The 12,862-nt window shown below is 45.6% G+C and overlaps 1 protein-coding gene across 2 annotated transcripts in view; it reads right to left on the bottom strand.

The window, feature by feature from the left end:
* The window catches only part of dnajc18 (DnaJ (Hsp40) homolog, subfamily C, member 18), a 35,137-nt gene extending 26,277 nt beyond the window's left edge, over positions 1-8,860 (bottom strand). For both annotated transcript variants that reach the window (XR_011344846.1, XM_069898661.1), the window contains exons 1-2: positions 8,644-8,860; positions 990-1,164 (exon numbers count right to left, since the gene is read on the bottom strand). Coding sequence is in view for 1 of the 2 variants with exons in the window: in XM_069898661.1 (XP_069754762.1) it covers positions 990-1,164; positions 8,644-8,800 (332 nt within the window). In the remaining variant the exon portion in view is untranslated. The remainder of the gene's footprint in view (positions 1-989; positions 1,165-8,643) is intronic.
* Between the last annotated feature and the right edge of the window lie 4,002 nt (positions 8,861-12,862).

The raw sequence follows: 12,862 nt of genomic DNA, 5'->3' as shown, positions 1-12,862 counted from the left end.
CTAAGGTCTCTGTATATTAGAAGCAGCTTTATAGTAAGGAGCGCTCCTGTCCTGCTAAAGATCTCTTGTCCCATTCTTTTTTGCTTTGTGAGGTAGGGGGGGAAAGAAAGAATGGAAGGTTCTTTCTTTCTTTTCTTATATTTACACCGTATTTGAAATGGACTTCTATTATTGTAAAATAAGTGATTTTTTTTGTGGTTTTATGTTTATTAATTTTTTTTTTTAAAAAGCAGCCAAGGCAAGAATAAACTCAAGCTTTTACACAGCAGCTTGGCAAAGACACAAATTTATTACGTTTTCCCTGTATTGAATAAAAATTTGGCAGTATTACTGTCAAAGTAGTACTGTTCCTATTCGAACCCTGGAGAGCAGAGGCACAGTGCTCCTCCATAGGATCTTAATGCTCAGTCATCATACCAACAGACCCGTAAAGGTTTTAAACAACATGTAGAAGGGACAGGGGTGCCCAAGATGGAAGAGCCCATATTGACAGCAGATCATGAGGATTATAGAATTCAGCAGACACCAAAGCAGAACACCCACCCACCTCCCCTGCCAAGAAGAACCCTGGGAAAGGACATAAAAAAGATGACCATGACAGCAGACCAGTGAGGAGTTAGACACCCGAGGACTCGCACCAGTCTTTGGCCTGCTGGAGACTAACTCATGAGAACCAGATAGCGGGTCTTGGAAGGGCACCAATGACAAGGGTTTCAAGTGTTAGCATCTTCCTGATCATATTGGAACTTCAGAACTAGGAGTTGAGGTTCACCACTGGAATAAACAGGAGGCAACATGGTTGCAGGAGATGAATCATTGGACAGTCAGGTCTCTCTTTAGTTTCTCTCATTGGTTGGGGCGCTGGGCTAATGGTGCCTCTGTGCGGCCCATGTTTACAGCAAACAAAATTAAAAAGCATATTTATGTACATGACAAAAGAATCTTGAAAATACAGCCATACTTTGTGCTTCTACATTGGTTGTTCTCACCTCTGTACTCCCTCCAACTGTTCTTCTGTGTAACTCTTGGAAACCTCACTATTTTCTTCTGGTATACTTCCATTCACACACTTTTTGAATTTGCCGGACTTCAAGGAACAATCAGACTCCTTGGCATTTATCCAATCAGTTGTACATTGATTTCTAATTATTGAATTAATTAGTGCTAGAATTTAAAAGAGAAACACAAGAAAAAAAGCGAATAGCATTTAATTATAACAATGAAACAAAAACAAGGAATCAGAATCTTTAGATTTTTACCAGGTGACTTGAGCACATTATAAATTACCCATTAAATTTTGACTGATTAAAAATATTAAAAACTCAAAGAGTGAAAGTATTTTTTAAAAATAAATTATTCCACAAATATTAATGAATGAATATTCAATGTTATCAATTACTGGTGAAACCCAAGACAGGGCAAAGTGTTCATCCATTATATGTTGCACCAATTTATAATTATAGAAACATAAAAAGTACGGCTCTTTTGACCCACCTATCTAAATTACATTATAATTTCTCAAACTATCTAATTGGCCATAAACTACTATTCAGCAATCCAGTCATGTGTGGAGTGCTATACAGTTCTTTTAATTGCCTTACCAAAGGAGCATAATTTCCTTATACATCAAAATGCACCAAGTGTAGCGACAGCCAAGAGGTGGGAGTTCATGCTCGAATCGCCCCCATGATTCTGGCCGACCACATGTTCCAGGGGTTCATGCCAAGATGGTGCTGGACCCCCTTCGTCTCGGGGACGAAGTCAGCTGACTGGGGAATGTGTCAGAAGCATCGTGACGTCACTTCTGGTTTTGGGATGGCTGAACCAGAAGTCATATAAAAGTTGCTTGTAAAATTGATCAAAGCAGTTTTTTTTGCTGACCACAACTTGAGTCAGACGTTTTGCTTGTAGTTCTGCTCTTAAGGCACCACATTGGTGACCCCGATGATTCAGACATCTCTGAACCCTACACAATGGCAGATAAACCAGCTCTGAGTGCTGCTGCCATTAAGTTCCCAGCATTCTGGCCACACAGACCACGTGTGTGGTCAATCCAGGCGAAGGCACAATTCCACTTCCTCAATATTAACAGCGAAGCTACAAAGTTTTGGCATGTTGTTGCACTGCTAGACAAGGAGTCGGCCACTAAAGTCAAACTATTCCTGAGTGACCCTCCAGCAGAAGGTCAGTATGAGGCATTCAAGACCCACCTCCTATGAACTTTCTCCATGACTGAACTGGAAAGAGGGACACGCCTCCTCAACTTAGACAAACTTCGGGACAGGTCCCCCTCCAAGCTAATGACTGAAATGCCTGTGCTAGCCGACAGACAATCCAAGTGCCTGATATTCAAAGCTGCCTTTTTACAGCACCTCCCCCCGCGATGTCGCTTTGTTCCTGTGCAACACGGATTTTTCTGACCCTCGTGCAGTAGCAGCCGAGGCAGACAGACTATACAGGGCTCCCAAGACATTGTCCTGACAATCCAACAGGTTGCTGCAACCAACAGAGCAACTACATCGTCCACCTTGGCAAATGTCCACAACCCCAAACAGGCAGGAGGACCCAAAGGCCAGCAACAAGATGGGTGGTGTTTCTACCACTGAAGGTGGGGCCGGAACACCTGCCGTTACATCCCACCGTGTACCGACTTGGCCAACAACCAGGGAAACAGCACCACCAGCCGCCAGTAATGGCCTCAGCGGTTGGCAAACACAAAGGCCTCTTCTGCGCCATCAACTGGATCTCCAGATGAAGATTTTTGGTCGACACAGGAGACGAATGCAGCATCCTGCCACTGAATGCCTTTGAATGGGAAACATGGGCCAAGTAATTCAACCTACTTGCAGAAAATGGAACACCTATACCCAGCTACGGCACCAAAACAGTCCAGTTGTTACTGGGAGACTTGGCTTACCGGTGGGATTTCAGTATCGCAGTCATAAGCCAACTGATCCTGGGCTGGATTTCCTGAGGGCCAATAACCTACTATTGATGTGTTCAAGCCTCCATTTTCCAGACATGCCCACTCTCGCCTAGTACGTTCATTCCTCCATTTTCCAGACATGCCCACTCTCGCCTAGTACGCAGCCAGCCCTGTGCATATAAACCCCAGCTACAGCCAAATAGGTGAAAGTCCTAACTGAATTTCCCGAAATCCTCACACCAGATTTTCATTTGAACACCCCACCTCACAACATTACATGATGACCGAGGGACACCCATCCACACCAAGGTGAGGAGATATTCCTCCCCCCCCAACCATCTACAACAGACTAAAGACCAATTTAAAACCATGGAGGAGCTGGGCATTGTCAGGCATTCCGACAGCCCCTGGTCATCTCCCCTACACATGATCCCTGACTACCAGAGACTGAACAGTCCAACGGTACCAGATCGCTGCCCAATACCGCCAATGCAGGATTTCACCGCAAACCTGCACGGGAAACCGTTCTTTTCCAAAGTAGACCTCGAGAAAGGCTACCACAAAATCCCCGTATACTCAGACGTGCCAAAAAACGGCCATTGTAACCCCATTCGAACTTTATGAATTCCTGAGGATGCTGTTCGGTTTGAAAAATGCAGCACAAACTTTCCAACGCCTAATAGACGCAGTTTCCAGAGTCCTCCTAGTTCTTGTCTACATGAATGATATCCTAGAGACCAGCACTACAGAGGAAGAGCACAGCCAGCACCTCAGACTCTTATTCAGGAAGCTCTGGGATTTCGGTCTTATCGTGAACTCAGCCAAGTGTAAGTTCGGTAAGGATACAATTGACTTACTTGCTTCCCTGGAGCAGCCCCATTGCCAACTAAAGTGGCAGCCATCTGGATCTTCCCAAGGCCCTCCACCATCAAAGCTTTGCAAGAGTTTTTGGGCATGGTGAACTTCTACCACTGTTTTGTTCCTGCGGTTGCCAAGACAATTCACCCACTTTTCCACCTCTTGACAGGCAAGCAAACAAAGCTGTTGACTTGAATGCCCAAGGCAGAGACAGCATTCTGGGAAGCTAAGGAGGCACTAGCTAAGGCAACCATGTTAGCTCACCCACACATGGATGCCCTGTTGGCACTGACATCGGATGCCTCCAACATAGCAGTAGGAGCAGTCCTGGAACAGCGAGTCAACAGCCACTGGCAGCCACTTCCCTTTTTCAGCTGCCATCTATGGCCCCCAGAACTTAAATACAGCACCTTCAATCAGGAACTGTTGGTGCTTTATCTGGCCGTGAAACACTTCTGCCATTTCCTAGAGGGACGTCGGTTCATAGAACTTACCGACCACAAACCCCTCACTTTTCCCAATCAAAAATATCACACTCATGGACAGCAGCAACATCTGTATTTCTTTCAGAATTCACCTCCAACATTCAACACGTGTTGGGGAAAGACAATGGCATTGCAGACACCCTCTCCAGACCGGAGATCAGCTCCATCACTGGGAACCTGGACTTGAAAGCATCGGCCACAGCCCAGCAGGAGGTGCAAGCTTCCTGGACCACAATAACAGGACTCCAGCTGCATGAAATCGAAATGGGCCCAGAGAGGACCACACTGCTCTGTGATGTTTCCACAGGTAAAACTTGGCCTGTAGTACCAACAGCGTGGCACAAAAGAATTTTTGACCAGGTTCACAGGCTGTAACACCTGTCAATACGGATGACAATCAAACTTATGGCATCCACATTTGTCTGGCATGGATTAAAAAAACAAGTCTCCCAGTGGGCAAAGACCTGCATGATTTGTCAAATGGCCAAGGTCCACAAACACACCAAGAGCCCAGTGCAGGACTTTCCCCCAACCACCCAGACATTACAACACATACTCATTGATATCGTTGAATCTCTGCCTGTATCATGCAGCCACAGATACATCCTCACCATGGTCGATCGACTCGCCTGCTGGCTGGAAGCCGCACCCATGGTCCATATAACAACCAAAACTTGCACCAGGACTTTCCTATCTACCTAGGTGGCATGTTTTGGAATACCAGTGCATATGACCTCCGACAGAGGCACACAGTTTACTTTAGGTCACCTTATCACACCTCTGCAACACCCGACTCCATTTCCCTACGGCCTACCACCCACAGTCCAACGGACTAGTGGAGCTTTTTCATAGACACCTGAAACAGACCCTGCATGCACAACTCACAGGACTGCAGTGCCTGTACACACTACCCTTGGTGATGCTGGGGATATGGATTGCTCCAAAAGAGGCCATGAAAGCTTCATTAGCTGAGCTGGTTTACGAAGTGCCTGTTAGTGCCAGCCAACATTCCACCATCGCCCGCCAGTACTCATTCCACAGCATCGGACAAGTTTCAGCACTTGCACCAGCGACTAGGGGTGTTGGCCCCAATTCTAGCCATAAGACACAGTTCAGCATCCAAGCACCTACCAGTGGACCTCAACTCAGCAGACTGTGTTTGTCCGCCACCCAACACAGGGAGCACAGCTGTAGCATCCCTATAAATCGGTCCATACAAAGTGCTGAAAAACAACAAATCCACCCTGCTCTTGGACATTGGGGGCAAACATGAACTTTATACCAGGGACTGACTCAAAACCACCCATGTGGACACAGCTGAGCCAGTGGCGTTTCCACCTCTGTGTCGCCGTCATCATCCCCCCCCAAACAACCCAAGACTCATAGACTATTGCACCAGGTGACTATTCTGGGTGGGGGGTACTGTAGTAGCAGCCGAGGGGCAGGACTTTATGCTCGAATCGCCCCCATGATTCCAGCCGACCACACGTTTCTGGGGTCTGCGCTAAGATGGCGCTAGACCCCCTTCATCTCGGGGACGAAGTCAGCAGACTGGGGAATGCATTGTGACGTCACTTCTGGTTTTGAGACTACCGAAACGGAAGTGACAAAAGTTGCATGTAAAACAGATTAAAGCTATTTTTTTTGCTGACCACAACTTGAGTCAGACGTTTTGCTTGTAGCTCTGCCCTTAAGGTGTCATAACTGAGCCACACAAGGACATAGAAGCAAATACCCAAGATTTTAAGGACTGTAACTAGTCTTAATGCATGAGGATTGGACATGGCAAAGGGAGGATGCAAGTAGTTGCTTTTCTAAAATTCAATTTATTGCATTTGTCTTGGTCGTGACAGCTTTGGTATTATACAAGGCCACATTATTTCAGATGCTGAAAATCTAAATGCTGGAAATACACTTCAACTTGAAAACTTTTGTTTTCACTTCCCACAGAGAAGCTGGCTCAGTTGAGAACTTCAAGCACTGTATTTTCACCTTGATGTGAAGTTCTACACAGCAAGAATGCCACTCACCAAGTGATAAACTGCATGAGATGCGAGGAAAAATGACAGTTCTTTTACATCCTTCAGCTATCTTGCCATTAACCCAACCACCCTCACAGCTATCATTCCCCACACAGTTATTTAACATAAAAGGGGAACAAATATATTTGCTCCAAATACAAAAGGATACAACAACTGCACCATCAAGTAAAAATTCTGCAGATGCTGATACGACTGGGAAGTCCTTATTTTTACAGTAAGTGCAAAAATTAAGTATTCACTGCAACAGGAAGGATCTCCCAGTGGCCACCTACTTCAATTCCACATCCCAATGACTATGGCTCATGACCAAAGTAAATTGGAGCAACACCATCTTGTATCCCATCTCTGCAGTTTCCAACCAGACACCATCAATATCAACCTCCACTTTCTAATAAATCACCTCCCTAGCCTTGCTCTCTCTTCACCCTGTCACCCATTCTCTATTTTCCCACCCCTTCTCCTATCAGAGAGCTTACTTTCTTAGACCTCTGCCCTCTCCTATCACCTCAGCTTTCTCTTCACCCTCCTACCTATATTCACCTATTAGCTTGTGTTTTCCCCTCTTCTCCCCCCCCCCACCTTTTTTAGTCAGACATCCGACTGGTTTTCAGCACTCCTGCAGTAGAGCTCATTCCTGAAATGCCAACTGCCTCGGTTTCTTGCCTGCTCCATCTCTTTTGTATACTGCAGCAACAACCTGTAATGAAAAGATGTTGACCTCAAATGTTTACCCCTTGTCTCTTCTGGAGCAGTGGCCCAACAGACTAAGCAACACCTTAATGAAGGGTCACAAATAAGCACAGGACATGGCCTATCTGGCAGCAATAGAAGCCCTCCCAGTCAGATCCTTTGTGTACAACCAAAATATTACCCACAATTCAAATGCAGTGGGAAGGAGACAGTCACCCATCTCTTTGCAGAATGCCGATTTGCTAAAAGCACATGGGCAAGGATGTAAAAGTCCTTGTCACAGTTCACCGTCAAAAGCAGAGACACACATCCAGGGCTGCTGGAAGATTGTGAGCTCAGTGAAAGACACACTTTGGTCTGCCCGAAATTTGTCAGCCTTCCAGCATACTGAGATGTCAGTGAGGGAATGTTGCCAACTGGAATGCTTAAGGCTGTAGGAAATTATTCTGAGGGATGCCCCTTGGCTTGGCACAGTGGGGAAGAACCACAGTTTACGGCCTTCCACTAGCAAACATTCCGGGGGAGGGGGAGGGGGGGAGAAAGAGCTGAGACTGGAGGGGCACGGCTGCAAAACCTCACTCCAATGGGCTGGCCAGCTGCAGCCAATTAGGTGAAGCTAGAGAAGCAGCCAAACCCGGGGATGAGAGGGACTCAATGATCGTCCGGTCCCTGGATAGCACTAAACAACCAATCCCAGGAAGCGGATCATCATGCCACCAGACGGGTGGCATGATGACGTCAGAGGTGGGCTTCTAAGTCCTTTATCAGCAGAGCTGCCAGCTCAATAAACCAGGGTTCAACTCACTCCCGTAGGGTGTGTCTCTGCTTTGAGTCTCACCTCTCCAGCAGAAGCAGCCACTGCAACATCTAAATAAGGCATAACTATAACAAGGTACGGAAATGTAATGAGTGAATAGGACTCAAATGATCTTTTGTACACATTTTGTAGTGAATAAAGGGTCCAGACCAGAAATGTTTACTGGCCATTCCTCCCCACGGATGCTGTCCGACTCGCTGAGTTTCTCCAGCGATGATTTTTTACAACACCTGCAGTTTTTGCGTCTCTCACCAGGGATTGTTTTCATTTGAGCATCGTCAGAACCCGTTTTGAATGAGAGCATTCAGCCCTGCCGAGCATTCGTGGCCGGACTCCCATGCACCCCTCCCCCCTCCCTCCCCCCCTCCCCCCTTCCCCCCCCTCCCCCCTTCCCCTCCCTCCCCCCTTCCCCTCCCTCCCCCCTTCCCCTCCCTCCCCCCCTCCCCTCCCTCCCCCCCTCCCCTCCTCCCCCCCTCCCCTCCTCCCCCCCTCCCCTCCTCCCCCCTTCCCCTCCTCCCCCCTTCCCCTCCTCCCCTCCCCCCTTCTCCCCCCTTCTCCCCCCTCCCCCCTTCTCCCCCCTTCCCCTCCTCCCCCCTTCCCCCTTCCCCTCCTCCCCCCTTCCCCCTTCCCCCTTCCCCTCCTCCCCCCTTCCCCCTTCCCCTCCTCCCCCCTTCCCCCTCCCCCCCTCTCCCCTCCTCCCCCCTTCCCCCTCCCCCTTCTCCCCTCCTCCCCCCTTCCCCCTCCCCCTTCCCCCCTCTCCCCTCCCCCCTCTCCCCTCTCCCCTCCCCCCTCCGCCCTCTCCCCTCTCAGGCCGGACCCCCTTACCTTTGGCTCGCTGGGTCGGATGCCTCTGTTGCGCCCAGTGCAGGAACTGCAGCGCCCGCTCAATATCGCCACGCTTTAAACACCTGCGTGCCGCCTCGATGCACCGCTCCGCTTCCTCCTGCTTCTTTTTCATCGCCCGGCTCCAGTTTCTTTCCATTTGCGACTCCTCCCTCCCCCCATCCCATTGAGTGGTCGTGATCCGACCCGGAAGAAGAGCGGCGACTCCTCCCTTCACCCCCCCCCCCTTATCCACTCCATCCCATTGATTGGTCGAGATCCGACCCGGAAGAAGAGCGGCGACTCCGGGCGGATGACCTTGGCTGGGCGCCTGTGCGCATGCGCGCCGGCGACTTGGCTCCGCCGCTGCAGTCAAGGTAGGGCTCGTTTTGTCTGGCAGGATAACAGGAAATGGCCTTCCCGTGGGGAAAAAAAATATATATATTTGGTGGTCGAACCACAAGTAGTTTATTTGGCTTCCTCAATTTTTAACCGAGTCCCAGATCATTGTCAAGTGGACACACAAGAGTGTGCAGATGTTGGGCTCTGTGGCAAAGGTCACTCTGCTGGACAAGCTCCAATGGAACACTGGCATCACTAGGGAGGGTGACACCAAAATGACTGCCTCAACTTTTTGTACAGTGTTTCATCAGGAATTTATTTTTAATAAAAAAAATCTCCCTGTCGTCAGTAATAACAGCAAAAACATTTTTTTGTAAACCCAGCTTACCTGCATCACTATACCTACAAGGCTAAATCTCTACGCCGATTTGCTTTTTGAACCTTCTGATGCACCGCGGTCAGACATTATTACCCAATGACGCTTCGAAACACGTGGTTTCGTCTGCACGGGCGACAAGCACGCGCTGTTGTTTTCTTTGCTGCTGGTGTTTTCGTATTCGCTGCTTTTCTCATTCTCTGGTGTTCTAGCTACAATATTTTTTTAAATTTTCTTTTATTTTTCACACTATGAACCATACTAACCAAAATACACACAAACATTTCCCTCTTGACCATACACTGTGTCATTTTCTCCCCTTCACCCCCCCCCCACCTTCCCTCCCTCCTTCCTTCACCTTCTCGCTACAATATTGTGGCAATTAGAAACTATATCAATATTGTTTTTGAGAATGAAGTAGTAATTAAAGGAAAAGAAGGATCTCGTGTAACAATAAAGTTTAATGTTAAAATCAACATAATTTTGATGTAGTTCTTAAACATTTTTATTTCAATTTCCATTGTTCCCAAATTTTCACTTAAACCACATTTAGGCTGTTCATATGATATTTTAATTTAATTAATTTTGCTAGTTGTTTATCTCACTAGTATTGCCATTACATTCAGTGATATATGGGAATTATGATTTACGAGTAACACCAGTACAAAGAACATTACTATGCTCTGCTACAAGTGGAGGTCATTGGGTGGTGGGGAGTGTGGGGTGACACCATGAGTTATCGCACTGGGTGACACCAACCCTAGTGACGCCACTACAACTCCTGGCCTGAATTGTTGACTGACTATTTCTATCCCTGGATGCTACCTGATCTGCTCTTCCTTATTTGCTCAAGATTCAAAATGTACCAGGGTTGTAGGTCTATTGGGTGCAATTGGGCTCCACAGACTTGTGGGCCAAAAGGGCCTGTGGCCGTGTGGTATGTCTAAATTTCAAAAAAAAATAAATTCTATTGTCTGCAGTTTGTACAGAACTTGTCTGCTGAAGAATCTCAGTAGATCGAGCATGATCAGTGAGGGGAAAGGAAATTGTTGACTCTGCCAACTGGCTATGGCGTTCCTGTCTACAAATCATATCTTTCAAGGTTATCAGGTAGTCAAGCGTAGCATGATAGATCTTTAAGGAATTCCAGGGGCAACAGTAAGAAGAAAAGATGTGGCTGTAGAAGCTGGCTAAAATGGTTTGGCAAAGGTAGAATGACTCTATGTTGGAGGTGGTGTGAGTGTGGGGGATGGCTAAATTAGATGAGTGGTCATCTCTCTGTCAGAAAGTGAGAGGTGAGATTAATATACCATCATTAGTACAGAATTATTGCTTTGCCTTTGATAAATTGGTTGTTCTTTGATAATTCCATGGATTGCAGATGACTTGTGTACTCTACATTGAAGAGTGGAAGGTGCCTGCCCAAGATTTATTTTACTCTTGGAAAACTATAGAATGAGCTTGACATCACCAATTATGTGGTCATGATCCATTGGAGACCAGGCAATATGGCTTTGGCTTAACATACAAGCACAGGTACCTAACCACACATTATCCAAACAAAAACAGAGGCCTATGCATACTCTATTCACACATAAACCGATGGATACAGAGTCATCTGATACTTCCCACTCCTTCCTGACCTGTCTTCTCATACTACGGCTCTGTCCTTCCATCCAACAATTTTTCTTGCCCCACTGTTTTCCACGTGCTCCTCACCTGTGTTCCTTCACTTTTCTCCCATTCTGTGTGGAGATGAGGTCCTCCCACTTCCAGACTTTCCAAGCCGTCGACTGCCATTGTTTGTCCCTTTCCATTATTGTCCCATGACCATCAATTATCCTCATTTCTGGCTTACTGATATCACGTCACATTTTGCAGGACACCAAAGTCGTCCTAAGGATTTTAGAGGAATGTTTTGTGTGATGTGTGCCTGTGCTTGATAACAGGCAATGGGCAGCCTGGTTCCTGGATTATGGGAGGAGAGTGAAAAGGCCAGTGATTGAAACAGCCTATGGCCAAAGGTTTGATTTGATTAAGACCACAGCAGTGCTGCAACAGAATCCCAATTTAAAATATTAAGAAATGGAATAGGAAGAAAGATGGCCACAAAGTTTCAAGGCAATTATGTTCAAGAATTCCAGAAAGTTGGTTAGTTCTCAATGACTAAGGGAATCTAGGATTTTTTTTTCGACAGTGTATATTATTAAAGAGGAGAGTATTGAAAGAGTTGCTCTGACAGGCCCAGAGAAAAAAAATTGGTCGTTTAGTGGGGATAGGATTAATAATGTAAGAGGCAGATTTTGTAGCTAAGGTAACTAAAAACAATAGATGAGAGAAATGGAAAAGGTTAGTTATGTGGAGTTGGTGGGGGTGGGGAGTAGGGGAAGCCCCTGTGGGTGGCTTGGTTTGTAGAATAGGGAATGAAAATGGCAGACAGCTGAATTGAACGTTCAGCCTTGGTGACAAGAAATTACAAAGTACTTGCAGTTTTTGCATAAATTTAAGGAAGTGGTTGGTTGTGGAATATATTTGCTAGGTGTTTTCTTGATAGTCTGGAATATTGGGTTGTTTTGGTGTAGGATCGGCATTAGTAGTCCTCTCAAAGACCAGCTAATGTGAACAATTTTGATTTCCTAAATATTGATGAAATGTAAAAAGTCTGTAATACAATTAAAATACAGGGGATATTCTGGCACATAGAAGTTTAATTCACAAAATTATGGTTATGACCCAGATAGTTTATGGAGCTACTGTTTGGACCACGTCTAGTCACCCAAGTAACGAACAGACAATTTTAAATCATTGTCAATAAGATGTCTCAGTATCATATTCTCTTAAATTTGTTCAATGATTACAATTTCTCCTGTCTGCAGAAAGTGCATACATCAGCTATATGGAAAATTATTTGACTGCAGTCCTGGTATCCCACTTAATTTAGTCTCTTTTTGTTGAAAATATTGCATGGGTTATTTTATAAATCTAGTTCCAGAATATTATCCAATTGAAGTTTAATTTCAGTCAAAGATTGTACTTGAAAAATGTATTGTATTGAACACATTAAATGTTTTAGTCATCAACTTTTGAATGGTTACTTTTTGCAGTCTGCAATTTATATTGCAATTTCATGATGTTATTGGATTTTATTCATCTTTGTACCCACATGTCAAGCAGTACAATGACAATAAATCAGAAAACAGGAACCTTCTGACCTATATACAATATTTGTTAAACAAATATGAAACCAATGTTTTACTCTATAAATTCCTCCAAATAAAATCAAATGCAAACTATATCTTATGAATTTGCAAAAGAACACAATTAATCATTTTCCATTGTTTAACTGAGTTTCAAAATGTACTGGGGATTGTAGATCAATTGATTATAATTCGGTGGCACAGGCTCATGGGCCGAAAGGCCTGCTACCATGCTGTATGTCTAAATTTAATCTAAATTTTTACAGAAAGTTTGCTTCCTGAAAAAAATGGGGATTATGATAGACAA

Source organism: Narcine bancroftii, chromosome 9 (genome assembly GCF_036971445.1).
Source record: "Narcine bancroftii isolate sNarBan1 chromosome 9, sNarBan1.hap1, whole genome shotgun sequence".
Taxonomy (NCBI): domain Eukaryota; kingdom Metazoa; phylum Chordata; class Chondrichthyes; order Torpediniformes; family Narcinidae; genus Narcine; species Narcine bancroftii.
The sequence above is the reverse complement of the archived record's forward strand: the minus strand, read 5'-3'. Positions and strand labels throughout refer to the sequence as shown.